Source organism: Pseudorasbora parva, chromosome 6, assembly GCF_024679245.1.
Source record: "Pseudorasbora parva isolate DD20220531a chromosome 6, ASM2467924v1, whole genome shotgun sequence".
Taxonomy (NCBI): Eukaryota; Metazoa; Chordata; class Actinopteri; order Cypriniformes; family Gobionidae; genus Pseudorasbora; species Pseudorasbora parva.
In genome coordinates this window covers 21,423,334-21,442,109 of record NC_090177.1, presented here as the reverse complement: position 1 = coordinate 21,442,109, position 18,776 = coordinate 21,423,334, and the positions used below count along the sequence as shown (strand labels likewise).

At 36.7% G+C, this 18,776-nt stretch overlaps 1 protein-coding gene and 1 long non-coding RNA gene across 2 annotated transcripts; both read left to right on the top strand.

Annotated features, from left to right (window-relative positions):
* The first annotated feature begins 884 nt into the window (after positions 1-884).
* On the top strand, positions 885-2,037 carry LOC137079283 (uncharacterized). The gene is made up of 4 exons (XR_010905445.1): positions 885-985; positions 1,098-1,124; positions 1,625-1,647; positions 1,731-2,037. It is a non-coding gene; the product is annotated as an uncharacterized lncRNA (long non-coding RNA).
* A 1,428-nt stretch (positions 2,038-3,465) lies between these two features.
* Positions 3,466-18,687, top strand: esyt1a (extended synaptotagmin-like protein 1a). Its single transcript, XM_067446151.1, has 31 exons — positions 3,466-4,108; positions 6,997-7,038; positions 7,994-8,128; positions 8,274-8,347; positions 8,499-8,571; positions 8,643-8,732; positions 8,824-8,879; positions 9,175-9,295; positions 9,896-10,072; positions 10,408-10,490; positions 10,866-10,914; positions 11,572-11,661; positions 11,744-11,845; positions 11,951-12,022; positions 12,120-12,206; positions 13,492-13,641; positions 13,730-13,888; positions 13,971-14,147; positions 14,363-14,445; positions 15,028-15,076; positions 15,180-15,269; positions 15,351-15,446; positions 15,596-15,667; positions 15,752-15,838; positions 15,945-16,091; positions 16,678-16,799; positions 16,887-16,985; positions 17,160-17,291; positions 17,369-17,474; positions 17,548-17,597; positions 17,681-18,687. The coding sequence occupies exons 1-31, from the start codon at positions 3,767-3,769 to the stop codon at positions 17,706-17,708; spliced, it is 3,240 nt and encodes a 1,079-aa protein (XP_067302252.1). The 5' UTR covers positions 3,466-3,766; the 3' UTR covers positions 17,709-18,687.
* Positions 18,688-18,776: the final 89 nt, after the last annotated feature.

Here is an 18,776-nt window from a genome sequence, read left to right as displayed (position 1 = left end):
AACATAACAGTTGCATTTAATAAAAAATGACCCTGTTTAAAAGTTTACATACCCTGTGTCTCATTACCTGGTTGATCCAAGTGTGTGAGAGAAAGAGATGGAGGGGGACAATGATTTTGACAACTGAGGTACTCGAGCACAATTGTTTTGGCTCTTAATGCACAATATATACATACTCATACACACACATTAATACACACACACAGAGAGAGATACATATTTTAAAAAGTATGTGTATCACCTTATGATATGGTAACTTCATTTTAGGAGCCATATTTGTCAAATGTATTTTCATAGCGTAATTGTTTTACAGCCATTTTTTCTGATCTAAAACAGTGTTGTCCTCCATGTCAAATAAAATAACTGAGATAGTAAATACAGTTAAAAAAACATGATTCGTTACGAAATATTAGAAAACTATGTAACTATAATAGTTTATATATATATATAGAGAGAGAGAGAGAGAGAGAGAGAGAGAGAGAGAGAGAGAGAGAGAGAGAGAGAGAGAGAGAGACTTTTAAGCTAGGCCTTAAAATATTATATAAGAGATTTATATAGATTTTGGTCAATACATCTACCTTTGTAAGGGGAACATATGTGAAAATCAAACGAAAAAGTAGCATTCTTTTTTGTTGTTACAAAAACGTTCTTACATGTTTCTGCATTTGATATGATGCACATGATAATTAAGAATTAATTATAAATTTACATTTTATATGTAAAAATAGCATTTAATTTTTTTCCAGACCTTGTTTGATAAACACGACGTGTGCATTACATAATTGCAAAAAAAATAATGCAAAGTACACTGTAAATGCACTGATTCTGAACCAATGAGTAAATTCGAAGAAGATTTTTAAAGATTAATGGCAGGTGTGTAGCACGCGCTCTTTCGCGGTCGCTGGAAAATGACGCAATCGAGACGTATAAAAGAGCTCGTCCTCCTCATGACGTTCTCTTGGAGTCGTTGTTGTCTCTCGACGAGGTAAGGAAGTGGTCTTCTCTCATGTTGTTGTGCCATTTTCTACAATCCGTAGTAATCCAAGGTTTTTACTTGCCATCCAGCTGTATTTCTAACGTTATTTGTTTCTTTACAGAACAATCTTCTCATCATGAGAGCGAAGGTAAGGATAACTTGCATATAAATGTTAAATGGTGAATCTCTGAATCTGGCTAGTCTTGATCGCAGCTGGTATGCTAATACGCCATTTAGCTCAAGTAAAAAAAGTTTTTCCTTTAACTATCAGTTGGAGTTTAAGTAAATGTATTGCTTTTAATTTTATTTTCATTCTTTAATCTGAAATGGTCGCTATTGGTTGTTAATATTTGGGCCTAAACTCTAAACACCCTAGCCTGCTAATGCGGTTGTTTCGCAGGACGCCTGACCGTGTTGAATTTGTAACTGCCACTTATTGGTTGCTGTATAGTTAAAATAACATTACTGTAAACTGTCGTGGTAGTCTTGTATTTGTTTTCTCCTAGTGCCATGCTGCAATGCGATCAGGCGTAATTTAATGCAGCCAGACGCTAATGCGCATGGGCGATTTTTAGCCTTAATTGCTAGCAATGTTCGTATGAATTACCCGATGAACTTCAACTTGTTAATGATTGTGCTTTCTTTTAGTGGCGAAAGAAGCGTATGCGCAGGTGAGTTCAACTAAACGAGCGAGTCACATTTCTCTATTAACTTACACTGGAGTGAGCATGAAGTAACGTTTAATTCTTTTTAGGCTGAAGCGTAAAAGGCGAAAGATGAGGCAGAGGTCAAAGTAAAGCGGACCCCTTGCGCTGAAGCTGAAAGTGCTCCTCCACTTCAATCTCCTCAGCAAGAGTCTGCTGGAAGCCCAACTGACGCTCCACTCAAGCTCCATCTATGAGGCCTGCTTTCTTCTGAATGAGGACTTGGTTTTCCATCACCTGGTTCTGCAGAAGCATCCTGGTCTTGATGACCATGTGAACTGTTTTGGACATTCCTCAGACTTGTCAGCTCAGTGTGTTTTTGTTAACGTCTTCAATAAATCTTTTTGGTTTAGAAAACTCCTTTGTCCTTATCTCTTGTTTGGGTGACATTTACAAGCTCAGTTGTGTATGGGGTGATCTGAGGTATTTGCAGGAGAAATAGTGTGGCTGAGCTTTCCTTTGCTACAGAAGGCTACATTTATATTCCTTAAATGACCGTTAGAAATTAAATATTTCCACAATTGCACGCTATAGTTTGTGCCCAAAAGAAGCTTGTAAGTCAACTGTTTACAGGCATGTTCAAGGTCTGCAATTTGATTAATGGTGGCTCAACCACCTTACCTGCTTTGACTTGATTTCTTCCCCCAAGTTAATTTTTAAAAGGTGCAATACAGATTTAAGGCAGTTACACTGCAGACCTTTTAATATTCAGCTGAAGTTGATTATCCAGAACTAAATTGCTTTAATCTTGTGTAGTTAAGTAGAATGTCGTGTTCAGATCAGTCCACATCCAATACTATCCGGGCATTTAAATGCTACATAATTGCTATCAAATGACACGGCCATATAAAACCAAATAGCTAGCTTATTTTAAAAGGATAGTTGACCCAAATTTACTCAAATCATGTTCCAAATTTGTATTACAAAATTTTGAAGAATCTTTATGCAAAGTGTTGATGGTCCCCATTGAATTCCTGTGTGTAGGCCTATAGCCTACTATGGAAGTAAAAGAGGCCCGTAAACTGTTTGGATAAATATTCAAAATATCTGGAGCAATTTAAAGGTGAGTAAATTAAAGGTTTCATTTGAGTGACCTATCAAGTTTAATGCTTGTTTTAAATACTTTGAGGCCCCCTACTGGGCTCCTGCCGCCAGGTTGAGAACTACGGGTAGGCTATAGTTCTCCGCAGCTTTTAGCATAATGCGGATTGTGCATGTATTTTATTAGATGTTGGAGAGTAAATCAACAGTGCTTTTAGTAATCTGCCCGTCGGGTGTTAGCAGTATTAGGTTATTGCATTTGATTTGGACAAAATTACTCGGGAGCATAGAAAATTATATAGGCTATTATTCAAGCTTTATCAAAAGGTTGCATTATTTGTAGGCTACATATTTAATCTAGCTTGCGGTTTTGCGTAGCAATTACACTTTTTCATTGCTTGGCCAGTAGGACATAATTTAGTCAAAAATGTTTATTTGCTTTACACTTCATTACACTATCAATTGTCCACTAGCGCGTAAAAGACTACAAAATAGGTCGCCTTGAAAGCACAACGCATGCATGGTTGTCACATGACTACAATGTAAACACGACTGTTTAAATGTGCTGGAGGCTAAATACATATTTTTTAATGTACAATACTTCACATCTTTTAAACCCCCATGTCGCTTGTATCTTTATGCATTCGAACAGCAACATAACGGGCTTCCGTTAGTGGTATTGATGGGTGAGTTACAGCTGTCGTCTTCGGGAAGACAGTGAGTGAAATATGTATTATCCCACACACCCAGATATTTTAAGGTTCTCGGTGTGGTTTTAACAAGAATCGAGGAGGGCTGACTGAAGCCTTCAAAACACCGCCCCTACACGCCCTTCTCAAGCAAACTACAAATCCTCAACTTTCCGCTGCAAAAGGAGCTGACGTCGATCGGTGCCGTTTTTTTTCGTATAATGACAAATTATGAGACATTTCCTGTTAAATATTATTTAGTTGTACGTGTGTAGTATAGTGTATATATTCGTTTTGAGTTGTATTAATTGGGTTATAGTGTCTAGCGCGGACCCGCTCACAGTAGAACGGATTTGATGCAGAAAGAGCCGATGTCATCTGATGATGCGGGGCCGAGAGCGGGTGCCTCTTCGGAGGCTGCGGACGCGGCTCTGCCTCACGATTCCGCTGGGAAACACGCCGTGTCCGTTCTCTGGTCTTTTGGAAAGTGGGTCGGTGCCTTACTTCCAGTCTACCTGGCTGGATATTTCGGATTCAGTATCTGTTTAGTTTTGCTCGGTCTTCTGGTTTACACGGGATGGAAACACAGCCGCGATGGAAAAGTAGCGCGACTGCAAAGCGCGATGTATTTTTTGGAGAATGAGCAGGATGTAATACCTACACGGGTGTTTCGAAGTAAACGGGAATTACCGGCATGGGTAAGCGTTTTTATACCATACTTGGTATCATTCTGGTCGTCAACAGTTCACCCCTACGGTCTGCAACTGCAACAGATGCATTAATCTTTTGCGCAGATGGACCGATCATGCAGGTTTCATGCCGCTTCTTGCTATTAGATATATGTTCAATTTTGTTACAGGTATGATTTAATATTGTTCCCCTACTTTTACAATAGCCTTCAAAATTGTATTAAAACAATCCCAGTCATTCTTGTGAATATGTTTCATCATAATTAGGCTACACAGCAAAATATAGATCTAACATCTATTTTTTATGTTACTGGTAGGCTACTGGAATTACTAGTAAGTAGCTAATCCAGTAGTGACTAGTATGTGTTTCAATTTCACATTTTAACTATTCATTAGGCCTATACTAGTAGCCTATTGTATTCTGATAAAGTATCTGTTAGAATTGTCACTAAAACTTATTAATTACATGCTACATAGACCTGTTACAAGGCTATCCCATTGGCAAGTAAATATCCCATATGCATTTACCATTGGATTTTAGATCTGTAGTTATCAACTATTCACTTCCGACATATCTATTATAGTAAGTTTTAAGATCATTTAAACATATTCATTACATACTAGTACATAGGCCTTAGCTGCTACTATACCATTTGTGGTTGGTTGTACCATTTTTGACTGGATGGCCTAACTAATTACATTTACCACAATTAAGTTCAATGGGGACCTGTAGTTTAGATATTAACTGTCCACGTCTGCCTTATAGTCAAGACCACCTTATCCAAGACCAAGTCGACCAAGACCAATGTGTGTTAAGACCAATGTCTTCTTGACAAGACCAAGACTTTGAGGGGTTGAGACCAAGGTCGGGCAAGACCAGACCAGTACTCCTTAAATTCATAGAGATCCACATTACCGTCTGATAAATGACTTATTTTTAATCATTACATATAATTAGAATAAAACACTAGAGCTGTTACCAATCAAAGGAAATCATTAACAACAAAATTCATCTTTGCACTGGAGAGGTGGGACAGAATTGGCATCTGAATTGGTAAATTACAAATGCGTAAATCATATTGAAAATAATGTTTAACACTTTTTTCGAATGTTTGCATAAAAGCAATATCATGTTTGCAATAATGCTCCAATTTCTCCAAACAGCTTTCTTGTGACATTGCTTATTATAACACATTATAATATAAGGTATATTTACAGTGTCATTGTTACATAAGGCCTGTTACATGTAGTTACTACATAATAACTTTAAATAATGCATACTTACATGCAACTAACTCCAAACCAACCCAAACTCTAATCCAGTACATGTAGTTAATTATTAGTACTCAGTACTTAAATGTATAATTACAGTGCAACAAAGACACCTTGAAATAAAGTGTAACCTAATATAAAAATCCAGATCTTATACAAGTACCTTTTTGCAACAATATCTTGAATTTTCTGAGCATTTGAATCGATTTTGGTGACATTTTTTGACACAATCCCTCATTAATTTCTTAACCGGCACAATAAATAAATCAAATCAGAAATAAGTTATTGATAATTTTATATCCAATCACATTAATGATGTAAATAAACACTATTTCTTTAGTTAGTTATTTCTTTAGTTAGTTATATTAAAATAGTTGCTGGTATCCCAGGTTTCCTAGCAGTAATAGAGACAGCTGCCTGTTTATTATGCACTATTAATGTGTATTCTAACATTTTTATTCTTACTAGGAAGATTATTAATAGAACTATAAAGTAGCTATTCTGACTGACTAGTCATTACATATATAACAGGCAAAAGAAAGTAATTGTAACTGGTTAGATAATGTGATAAAGTTAGATGATCATGTCCCTGCATTTCAACTGCTTTCAGCCACCCCTGCCAATATATATATATCCCTTTCTTAAAGCATTCTGCACACTCTCTGACAGAGTCCATGTTTATATTCTTCTCTCCTCCCACCCTTTCTTCGCCCGTTCCTCATTAACTTCATTACATTCCAAAGTCAGTCCAACCCTTGCTATATTTGGACATTGAAGTATCCGATCTCATGGGACTGAGTCACCAGCAGCCAAAATGGCAAAATGAGCCATTTGCACCAAGAATTTGGTGAGGGGGTGATGGGAAACATGAAGAAGTTGGAAATAGTTTGGAAAAGTTTGACCTGTGCTCAGAGAAACAGTGGTGCCACTTTCTTCACATACCTCAGTAGCTTATACATAGTGGCTTTATTTATCAGATTTAGTTGTTGTAAAAACCTACCCACATCCTGTTACAAATTATGTTTAAGAGCACTGCTGCAGAAATCTACCTTTGTCCAGTTTCTTTATTTATATATGCATATGTATTATATGCATATGTAAATAAGTATTATTGTTATTAACAAATTAAAAAGTGTAAAGAGTATTTTTTTTTACCTTTATTATAATGTAATTGTATTATTTGAATGTATAATTTAAAGTTAAACTTAATGTTACAGGTAAACATTTAATATGAAGTCAGAGATGACCTTTGATCAAGGTTTTCCTTTGCCTCTGAATATTTGTTTATAACAGCACTGCCCATACTTTATTCATACTTATGATTCTTTCTGCTTACTATTGTGATCTACCATTGACATATACATTTAGTTAAACATTAAACATTTATATATTCGTGCAAGAAATGACAGTATTTTTCAAGAAATGGCAAATATTAATATTCCTGTGTATGCACAACTGATCTCTTCTCTGGAAAAGGCTGCTGTTTTGTTATCAACAGCTCCCGACCTTCCCTGTATTTACGCACAGTGTACAAAATAAGAGATCCCCTTGCATAGAGCATGTTAAACTGATCTGTTATACGTGTTGACATCAAAAGTCAAAGTGTACTCTTTGTTTTTCCACAGGTGAACTTCCCTGATGTGGAAAAGGTTGAATGGATGAACAAGGTATTAAACTCTCTGTTAAAAGCACTGTTCCTGAGGGCAATGTGTGTATGTTTTCAAATTAAGTGCCTAAAGATAAATAGTTGAGCGGTTTGGCAGTTCTCCAGTCTTTGCATAATTTCTAATAAGTTAGTAGTGTTTCTGTTGTCATTTGCGTAATAGACCTTATTTTAGAATAAAGGACATACAGACTACATTGCAAAACCCCATACTCACTTCCACGTGATCTTCCTGATTCCCTCTTTCTACTTTTAGAGCACAAAGATTTAATACCGCCGTTGAAATTGAATCAATCTATTCACATATAAGAGCTCCAGAGTACCAGGAGTACCAAATCATTAAACAGATTTTCTTGCACACCAGGCTTGTTGTCAGGATTCAGGCTTCAAAGGCTTGCCTCAAATAACCTTTTAAGTTTGGACAGTGTGAACGAGGAGGGTGGCTTGTGGGTTGTGCTTTCAAAGCTCACTATGAACACACACTGCTCTTAAACGGTACTTGAATCGATGACGCAAACACCCAATAAAATTGACTCTGTTGGGTTTTGTAATCATATTTAATCTTTTCTTCTGTGAAACTGAACATCACAGGTTTAAGTTGTTGCACCAATGCATAGAAAATCAATCTTTCTATATATCTATATTAATATATACTCAATCTAAAAATGATTTGATTAGTGTTTAGAGTGCAGCTCTCTGAAATGCTCTATAGGGGTTTCCTCCTAAGTGCTCATTGTTTTCTGTCTGTGGTTTGACTGGCAAATTAGACTTGTGCGTGTATGCAATCGTTTCAACAAATGTAATGCTCTAATATTTGTTTATCTCAAGGAATGAATTATATCTCATTACAAATTTTTATAATATGCTTGAAAGCAAAAATGTCTTCATTGACTAGATTTTGCCATCTTCGTGATTCTCCTCCGCCAGTTCTTATTGTTTGTATCTATCCTGGCTAATAGATATTGCAGCAGGCCTGGCCATTTATTGGACAATATCTGGAAAAGCTGCTGGTGGAGACGATTGCCCCTTCCATCCGAGCCGCCAGCGCTCATCTGCAAACTCTCAGCTTCACCAAAGTTGACTTGGGGGACAAGGTATACAACTCTTTTTCTGATAAAAGTTATTTGCATGTGTTTCTTACATATATTTACATTTGATTCTCAATCTCTGTTTGCCAGGCAGAAATGCTGACTATTGACTAAGATGTCTTAACATAAGTTTTTTTTTTTTTTTTAACAGGCTATGAAGGTAGTTGGGGTGAAGGCCTACACTGAGTATAATAAGCGTCAGGTGATACTGGATCTTTATATCAGGTAGAGTCTTTGGTCTTTTTATTGCTTTTATTATATAGTATAGTGGAGAGTGTACAGGAAGCAATGTGGGTGAGAACGGATAGGTCAGGATTCAAGCTTGGGTCACATGAATCGCAACTGCAATATTTAAAACATTTGGGCTGTGTTGCAGTTATGCTGGAGATGTGGAGATTAACGTTGAGGTGAAGAAGTACTTCTGTAAAGCTGGAGTGAAAGGCATTCAGGTAAGGAAGAGGACAATGGGACTCATTATAAATGACCCATTGACTGAAATCATTGTCCCTCTTTTTTATAGCTTCATGGAAAATTGAGGGTGATCTTGGAACCTCTAATTGGAGATGTTCCTCTTGTTGGGGCCATTACCATGTTCTTCATTCGCAGACCTGTTAGTCTCATTTTCCCTTTTAATTACTATATCACATCATAATAACCCTGTTTTACTACACAGTCTTTGTTTCTACTTCAATTCCCCATAGAGCCTTGACATCAACTGGACTGGCCTTACCAATTTATTAGACATACCTGGTTTAAAGTGAGTGCGTTTGTCATTGTCATTTGGGTTTATGATTCAGATATACCACAACTTTACCTGGTAACACTATAACTCTTTCTTCTCATATGCTTCATTCATTGATAATCAGTAGAGCACTGATCTGATTATTCAATCTGCTTTCCTCTATTCAAATAAAGCAGGGAAACATGCAGTCATTCATTTTTATCACAGCTTAACCCATTACAATCACCCAGAAGCCATGCTGTCAAATAGTTTAAATGTATTTTGTTTGTGTTCCATTTTCTCTGTACGAACCCCTTGCATTCATTTTCAGTGCCATGTCGGACACTATGATAATGGATGCAATCGCCTCTTTCCTGGTTCTCCCCAATCGTCTCACTGTGCCTTTGGTGGCCAACCTGCACGTAGCACAGCTGCGTTCCCCTCTTCCACGGGTAACACTTCACTGTGCTTTAATGTAGTATTTAACTATATTAACCTCCTTATTTTAAATATTCGTGATCCATCAAATGTAATTTAAAGGAACTGTATGTGAGAAATATATTTTAATTAATCATAAAATGGCCCTGATATGCCACTAGACATTAAGATATCATGTTAATTTCAAATAATTATAACACTTGCAACAGTAGTCCGGCCAGTTTTGGCCTGAAGCGCCACCCCCCACCTATCGACCAATCACAAAATCAGTAGTGTTTTGTGATCCGGGTTGCCAGATCTGCTCTAGTTACCACAGCTGCAGCTACAAACGTTCCTGCTGGATCCTGCAGCCAATCTGGCAACCTCGAGTCAGGGAGAGGGGGAGAGGGATACACCGCTCTATAGTCATTTGAAAGTGATTGCAGTACCAGTTTTGGCCACAATATTACATACACTTCCTTTAATACTCCATAGTTTCATCTCGCATGCTTGTCCAATGTAGCTGCTTCATAATGTTGAACCGCAATGGCGTGTTTCCCATTTACATTATTACATATGCTGAGTTAGACACACCTCGTGCAATCTGCTTACACTTGTTTTGTGTTTTCCCACAGGGTATTGTGCGCATCCACTTGCTGGAGGCAGAAAACCTTGCTGCCAAGGATAACTACATGAAAGGCGTGATATCTGGGAAGTCTGACCCGTATGCTGTGCTACGTGTGGGAACGCAGACCTTTACTTCTCACCACGTGGACAATAACCTTAATCCTCAGTGGAGGGAGATGTACGAGGTCAGAGAGGGAGATGTGTACGGGTTGCATGTGATTAGTGTGGTTTAAGTGCTGAAAGAAGTGTCACATTTCTGAGTAAAAGGAAGCTGTGGTTGTTCAGGCTACTAACACTATGTAGTTATTTACTTACTTCGGTAACTGCTGGCAACAGCAAGAAAAAAAAGAAAAAAAACAACTGTGATAGCGCAGGATGTGACTATCATGTGCTGAGATCAGATGAGCATTGAACAAAACAACTACAAGATTATGTGTTCCAAATCTTAAAGATGTCAGCATGTTAAATTGCTTAATGCTGTTTATCACATATTTTATAAGTATGTTTGTGTGTTTGTTAGGTGATTGTTCATGAAGTACCTGGTCAGGAGCTGGAGCTGGAAGTGTTTGATAAAGACCCTGACCAGGATGACTTTCTTGGGAGGTATTCATTTATTACAGATTATAAATTAAATTATAATGACTAATTATATAAATATAATATATACTTATTCATATATAAAAGTATATATAAAAGTATATATATATATATATCCCCTCCATATATATACACACACACACACACACACACACACACACACACACACACACACACACACACACACACACACACACACACACACACACACACACACACACACACACACACACACACACACACACACACACACACACACACACACACACACACACACACACACACACACACACACACACACACACATTTGTTTAGAGTTCTATTAATCTTTATTAATATAAAAAATGCTTTCCAAAAAAAAATTTCCTCTGTTTTTTTTAGAATGAAGCTGGATTTGGGTATTGTAAAGAAAGCAGTTCTTTTGGATGAGGTAAATCTTTTACATTATTTATGTATATAATTTTAGTTTTTATTACATCAATAAATAGGGTTGTAACAATCATGTCGTTGTATGTATCACGATACTAAACAATCACAATACGAAATGATTGCAATACTCCAAGACATATGGTAAAAGGTTAACAAAAAATGTACTGTTTATTAAAAAGCTAAATTTGGTATTACATGGGGGGTCGGAATGAATGCGCTTGGAGTTGGGGCTGGTAACCCAATGTGCAGGACAATGTTGACACCAGAATAAAAAATATTCATGATTCTGAAGCTGAAAATACTGGATTATATTGGACGAATATGCTTGGACTCTTTCACTGACTAGATATATTTAAAATAAAGTAGGTCATGGTTTACTGGTAACTTAAGAAATTTGTTTCATTAACAAATGTATTATACATTATATTCCACATTATATATAGTGACACTAAAAAGAATCATGAATTTTTTTCCTCGCACAGCCATTTTGATTTTGGGTGAACTATACGCAATATAGATTGTCGCTATCCATGGCACATATTGTTGCATTTTTGTATTGTGACATGATATATCGTTCTGTCTTTTGATCATATTTATTTCAGCAGCTCAATCTGTATTGTTTGTAATAGTAATGTATGCTTTTTCACTGTGGTTTTAGTGGTTCACGTTAAAGGACGCAACATCAGGTCAGGTTCATCTCAAGCTAGAATGGCTCTCTCTACTGCCCTCTGCAGAGCGCCTTAATGAAGTAAGATCTTATCCGATATAAAATAAAAACTGTGCTTTTGCTGCTCCTTTAATTTCCATACTAAACCTTTTATTAAATACAGGTGCTGGAGAGGAATAAAAACATTACAGTATCTGGTAAGACAGCAGATCTTCCTTCTGCTGCCATTTTAACAGTTTATCTGGACCGGGCACAAGACCTACCTGTAAGTTTGTATTTTGTCCACTATTGTCCTTCTTTCAATATCTATTGTTTTGTTTAAATAGTGCTTTAAATGTTAACATTATTCAGTCAATGTATTTCTGTTCAGTTTAAAAAAGGTAATAAAGACCCCAGTCCTATGGTGCAGGTGTCTGTGAAGGATACCACCAAAGAGAGCAGGGTATGATACTCTTATTAAACATATGTAATACATCATTTATGGCATATTTTTACCTTTTGGAGCTATTAAATATATTCTTTCATAATTATTCATTCAGACGGTGTATGGGACTAATAATCCAGTATGGGAGGATGCCTTTACGTTTTTTATTCAGGACCCACGCAAACAAGATATTGACATTCAGGTATAGTCACTGTGCAAAATATGGAATATAAATTGATATTAGTTTATTCCTGATGTTTTTCGGGATGTAACTGTAATAATATCCTTTCAAGTGCTGATTTAAAGTGCCTCTATACTATTATGCTGTTTCTGAGATTACCTTTCATGTAGTGTGTACAATAACTATTTGTGAATGTTCAAAGATCAAAGTGAACAATAAATGGAGTTATTGTCCCCCAAAAGAAAGAACTTACACGGGTTGGTAACAAATCTGCACTTTGCCTCCCTGTGGTCTTCACTGGCTGCCTGTAAACAATGTCTATTTTAACCTGCCCACAAAAACACTATAGCCCCGTTTCCACCGAAATTACCCGGAACAATTTTTACCAGGAACTTTTTTTTCAGGAACTCCTGTAAACACGCATGCTGTCATGTCATGTAAGGACGCACACTCAAATGAATCGGGTCAGGTCGTTTACATGGTGAAATGAATTACGAGTATGGAAGAGATTCAAGCTGTGCTGATTTTGCTGGTTATGTATTGGTTTACTAAAGAGGTAATTAACAAAACAGCGTAAAAAAGAACACTAGCGTATTCTGAAAGCTTGTAAAGCTAGATTTAAAATGACAATGTATGTTATTATTATCAGCTATTACGGACAGGGAGATGAAGACTGATACGGACAGGGAGACAGTCAGACAGAAAGAGCAAGACTGATATTTACTGAACACAGAACGAACCTCACAAAAGACTTAAAAATGGTGGTGGAACTAAAATTCTGCATGAGCTTAACCAATCAGCATGTTCAGCGCCCAAGTCCCGCCATCGAAAGTTCCTGAACTTTGTAAAAGTACTATCTCGCGAGCAGGACCGTTTGGAGGGGTAAATATTTACCCAGAACTTTATTTAGACCCTAGTTCCTGCGGTCGAAACTCACTGAGGACCACCCTAAAGTTCCTAGTTCCTGGGGAAAGTTTCTGTGGTGGAAACGTGGCTACTGTACTTTTAGCTGAGGCCTGGAAACAAATCCTTAGAAAGACTCCGGAGCTGAAATTCAGATATGGTAATCGGCGTTTAGTTTCCGACACACACATTAACAGTAGACGTTACAGTGCACTCCACAAACACAATCAGGCCTTCAAAAGAATGTGTTTTTATTGCCCCTTTAAAGTGTTTTTTTTTTAACCTTGGATTCATGTAAACCTATTGCATAAAGCATAGTAGGGACAATTTAATTGTATATATACACGTGTTGAGACCATTTCTTGACTGTAATTGTGTTTATCTTTGCTTCCACCTGTTCCAGGTGAAGGATGATGACAGGGCTTTGACTCTGGGCACACTTTCTATCCCCATGTCCCGTCTGCTCTCCAGCACTGAGCTCACTATGGATCAGTGGTTTCAGCTAGAAAAGTCTGGGCCAGCCAGCCGTATCTACATCACATTTATGCTGAGGGTAGGGTTGAATTTTTTTATTTTTATGATTAATAACTATTTAAAATTTGAGGACACATAATACAGGAGTTCTGTGACGTTTGTTTCAGGTGTTGTGGTTAAATGAAGAAGCAATCCTTACCACACCCGTGTCTCCATTACCTGGAGATGGAAATTTTGAATCGGAATTGTCTCCAGGGGTAACACATGTGACCCCCGCTACAAAACGTCCTGAGCACACTAGTCCAGACAGCAATTTTGCTTCTGAGGTGAGCCTGTAGAGAAGTGTAGAACTTTGATTGTCAATATTTCTCAATATCTTGTTATCAATATTTGTAATTTTCAATATAGGGTGTCCTGCGGATCCATCTGGTAGAAGCCCAAAATCTCATCGCTAAGGACAATTTAATGGGCGGCATGGTAAAGGGAAAGAGTGACCCATATGTGAAGATCCGAGTGGGGGGAATGGCTTTCAAGAGTCAGGTCATCAAAGAGAACCTCAACCCCACCTGGAACGAACTTTATGAGGTATGCATTGCTGATTTATCTTGTGAGTAACATGGAGGTATATGGCTTCTTTCTCAAAATAGAAGGATTCCATCTTGATTTCTGATTTAAGAGTTGCTTCATTCCTCCACTGTTGCAGGCATGTTCAAACATTTATTTTCTTCTCTGGAAAACAAATGTCGCAACTGCAAAGGGTATGGGCAAAAGTAACGCATACCTGCCTGCTTGTACTGTAGGTGATCTTGACCCAGCTCCCGGGACAGGAGGTGGAGTTTGACCTTTATGATAAAGACATTGACCAGGACGACTTCCTTGGCAGGTGAGGCCGCAACCTTCCTCTTTTACTTTCAGAATGTTATGCTGTAGTTTAGTTTTATTGTACTGATTTTTGAGTAATAGTGAATATTAATATTATTGAAAGAAGTATCTTATGATTACCAAGTCTGCAAATAAAAGTAAAGTATTAATTAAACAAAAAAATACTCTTACTGACCCTAAACTTTCAAACTGTATTGTATGTTTGAGTGCAATTTTTTGCCTTAAGACTTATTTTCTGGATATATATTTTGGTGCCACTAGCTAATAACATTACCTTCTTAAAATGAGAGCGATTATTTGAACATTTGAAACAATTGTTTTTACAATTTGTATGACAAAGTTAGCAAAATGATGTTATGTTTATGGACAAATGTTTTTAAGGATAGTGAATGAGATTAAATCCAATGAAAATGTAAATTTCGGTTAAGATTATGCTGTGATCATATCTGATTAATTTCAAAGTGGCAGGTAAGGTTGTGTTGTGTATTATAATATTTTGTCTAGTGTATCTAAACTAAAGTATTAATTCATTTGTTGATGAACATCAGTCTTGTTCCTGTAGTGATTTAACATCTGCTTGCAGGGTTAAAGTAAATCTCAGCGACCTCATCAGTGCTCAGTTTACTGATCACGTGAGTCTCTCAGTGCATGTTTCTTTGTTTTAAAATACAATATTCATAATGTTTTCTATATCTGGTTGTAATCATGTTTATTTATGCCTGCTTCCTTATGCAGTGGTATACTCTGAAGGATGTGAAGTCTGGACGACTTCATCTTGTGTTGGAATGGGTGCCTAAAGTTTCAGATCCCACCAGACTTGAACAGGTAACAATTTATATATGCTTTTAGTGTTCATCTGAATTCATTTAACAATTAGTTGACTGATTTTGTGATTTTTGTATGCAGATTCTACTTTACAACTATCGCCAGTCTTACCTGAATAAGACTGTTCCCTCTGTTGCACTTCTTTTTGTGTATATCGAGAGAGCACATGGTCTGCCTGTAAGCTTCATTTTATTTTCATCAAAATATTTAATTTATTTCATCACTACTTAATTTGCCCTAGTTGGTAGTTAGCACCGACTTTTCTTTAATGAACTGTGTGAATATGTTAGCAGCACCCTGCATTGAAAATGTAATGTTGTTTACAGTTAAAAAAGAGCGGGAAAGAGCCAATGGCAGGAGCAGAAGTGATATTCAAAAACACATCCCACCGGACCAAAGTAAGGCCCCTTCAATCTTGGGTCATTTTTACTGATGTTATTATAATATCAAAAACTCACAAAGGATCATATCTCCCCAAATAGGTTTTCAGTCGTTCGACTTCTCCACAGTGGGATGAAGCTTTTCATTTCCTGATTCATAATCCAACAGAAGACACAATAATAGTCAAAGTGAGAAGCTGCATTTTACAATAAATGTTGATTTTCAAATTTGCATTTATGTGAGAAGGGCAATATTTACTTCGGAGTTTATTTAATGTGAGTTTGGTGTCTGTAGCTCTCTCACAGCTGGGGTCTGGCTCTGGGTTCACTTGTGCTTCCACTGAGAGAGCTGCTGAATGAGAAGGATCTGGTGCTGGACCGCTGGTTCAGTCTGGATGGAGCCATGCCTGAGAGTGAGCTTCTGTTGAGAGCTGAACTCAAGGTTAAAAAATCATATGTATTTTACCATATACTGTGTTCTATTAAACAGGAAATTAAACAGATGCTCACCAATGCTGCATTTATTTAACTAAAAACATTTATATTATATTATACTACATTACATTACATTACATTTTATTATATATTATATTTAGTTCTGTCAAATGAAATAATCATGATTAAACGCATCTAACAAAAGTTTGTTTACATTATATATATATATATATATATATATATAGATATATATATATATATATAGATATATATATAGATATATATAGATATGTAAACACGCATATAGTATAAAAACAGTATTTTATGTTAGATGCGATTAATTGATTTGACAACACTAATTATATTATATTATATTAATGATACATACCGTTTTCTCTGCATTTTAAAATGTAATTTATTCCTGTGATGGCAAAGCTGAATTTTCAGCAGTCTCCAGTGTCACATGATCCTTCTGAATCATTCTGACATGCTGATTTTGTGCTCAAGAACCATTTCTTATTATAAATGATAAATTATGTAAACTTCTTGACAGTATGTGTAAATAAAACAAAAACATCTTACCCGTTTATCAGCTCCTAGACAGCAAGTTGGCACAATGTAGTGATGCGGAGGATTCTAGTCATGTCATCCCCAGAGGAGAGGCAGCTGCTGCAGCCAATAGTGAGCTCCGACACAGGAGTGTGCCCACCCAAGGGTGAGTAGGTCAGTATTCATAGGCAGAGGCAAAAATGTAACTGACATTGACATATGTATTTATGTTTGTGGATGGATGCAAATACAGAGGTGAGGATGCCAGTTCATCCGGGAAAGCCCAGATGAAGCTCTCTGTTGCCTATTCGTCTGTGGAGAACCGATTGGTTATAACCATCCATGCCTGCAGGTAGGAATCATACAAGTACCACAAATTATAAAACCTTTTTTTTCCATTATTACATAAAATTATAATGCTGCTTGAAACATGAACAAATTATGACTAATGTATATTTAAAGAAAAAAAAGAGCCTTATAACTGGTTAGGATGCTTAGTTTATTTTCTTAATACTGTATTGCACAGAAACTTGCCGTCCTACTCTAAGGATCCTCCAGACTCTTACATCTCATTAATTCTACTTCCGGACAAGAACCGGAACACCAAAAGGAAGACCAGTGTTAAGAAGAAAAGCCTTAAACCTGAGTTCAATGAGAGGTCCGTAAGAACATTCATTAAATCATTATCGGACGACACAGAGGGATGAATTTGAACCATCTTTCACTCTCCTACAGATTCGATTTTGACATGTCACTTGAAGAAGCTAAGCAAAAACATCTTGAAGTGTCTGTCAAGAATAGCGGTTCCTTCATGAGTCGTGAAAAAGAGATTTTGGGCAAGGTATTCATCATGTGACGAGTCAGATAACACCACATACATTATAGACCCTCTTTAATAAACCATTCTGTTTCAGCTTCAGATGGACTTGACTGCGCTGGATCTCAAGGCAGGAGTATCACAGTGGTATGTGCTGTACTGTTCACTGTAGATGACTCTAGAGTTTACAGAGTGTTTGCTTACATCTATTCTTATTTGTATAATTTCAGGTATGACTTGTCACATGAGACCAACTGAATGGCCTTCCCATGTTGACTTTATTCACAGTCGATTTCACGGAAGTTTTACGGACACTAGCAGGGGGTCTGTGTGTTCCTAAAACAGGGTGTCCTGAGTTTGATGCCGTCAGGATTGAGATTGTATTTTTCTGTGCAACTAGCTTTGACCCAAAATGTAGCCTGCTCGATTCCATTATAAATAATGTTCGCACAAGACGTTTACATGGGTGCCACCTTAAATCAACATGACAGCTTGTTGGAGAAATGTTACATTTTTAAGTATTTCATTTGAAGCTTCTACTTTTTCATGAGCTCCTGCACTTTATGGGTCATTGAGAATGCAGCAATGAGAAGATGGAGCTTTTGTTCAGCTGATTAAAAAAAAAAGTTTATTACATTTTATTCCAACATTTCAACAAACAATACTTTTGGAATTGCTTGGTTTCAGATAAATCCACAGCATGCATTTCAAAATGGCCAAATTGCAAAATATTACTATTCAGTATTTCTTATTTTTAAAAAAGGAAGTCTGTGAAGAAGATTAAAGGAAACTTATTTATCGTTTCCTCTTTGAAATCTAAGACATGATAAGGGGTTTTAGTTATCTGAGCAATTCCTTATATCTTTGTGTTTCACATACTTTTGCTTCATGTTTGTCAGTAGACAATTCATTTTACACATATCAAAAACATTTCAATCACTGTGCAAAGCCTGTACTTTCCCAAAGATTTAAAGATATATATATTTTACGTCTGTATGTTTGAACCAAAAGGCAGCATGAATATTTAAATTTCAAGTGCCAATGAGTCTCTGAGGGACAAATTTTACAAAAAATGTTTGAAATGTGTCTTGCAGTACAGAATTAGTTCCTGATAAGAAAGACACTTAACTAAACAGGTGTAGGGAGGAATATAGTGTTGTTGTTTTTTTTTTTTTTACATTGAAATGTAGTGCTTCAGCACCCTATTTCTCAGAGCCTGTATTGCAGTTTTAATAAATATGCCATTTGCACTTTAAACAGATGTGTTTATTGTAATTTAATACATTTAAAAGATTTTATTTCTTTATTTGAAATGAGTTCATCAAT

Excerpts from the sequence above, each read along its gene's own strand:
- esyt1a (XM_067446151.1), top strand. The coding sequence starts at position 3,767 with ATGCAGAAAGAGCCGATGTCATCTGATGATGCGGGGCCGAGAGCGGGT. Across the intron at positions 8,129-8,273 it reads AAGTTGACTTGGGGGACAAG|GCTATGAAGGTAGTTGGGGT; the intron begins GTATACAACTCT and ends TTTTTTTAACAG. Across the intron at positions 15,270-15,350 it reads ATCCCACCAGACTTGAACAG|ATTCTACTTTACAACTATCG; the intron begins GTAACAATTTAT and ends TTTTGTATGCAG.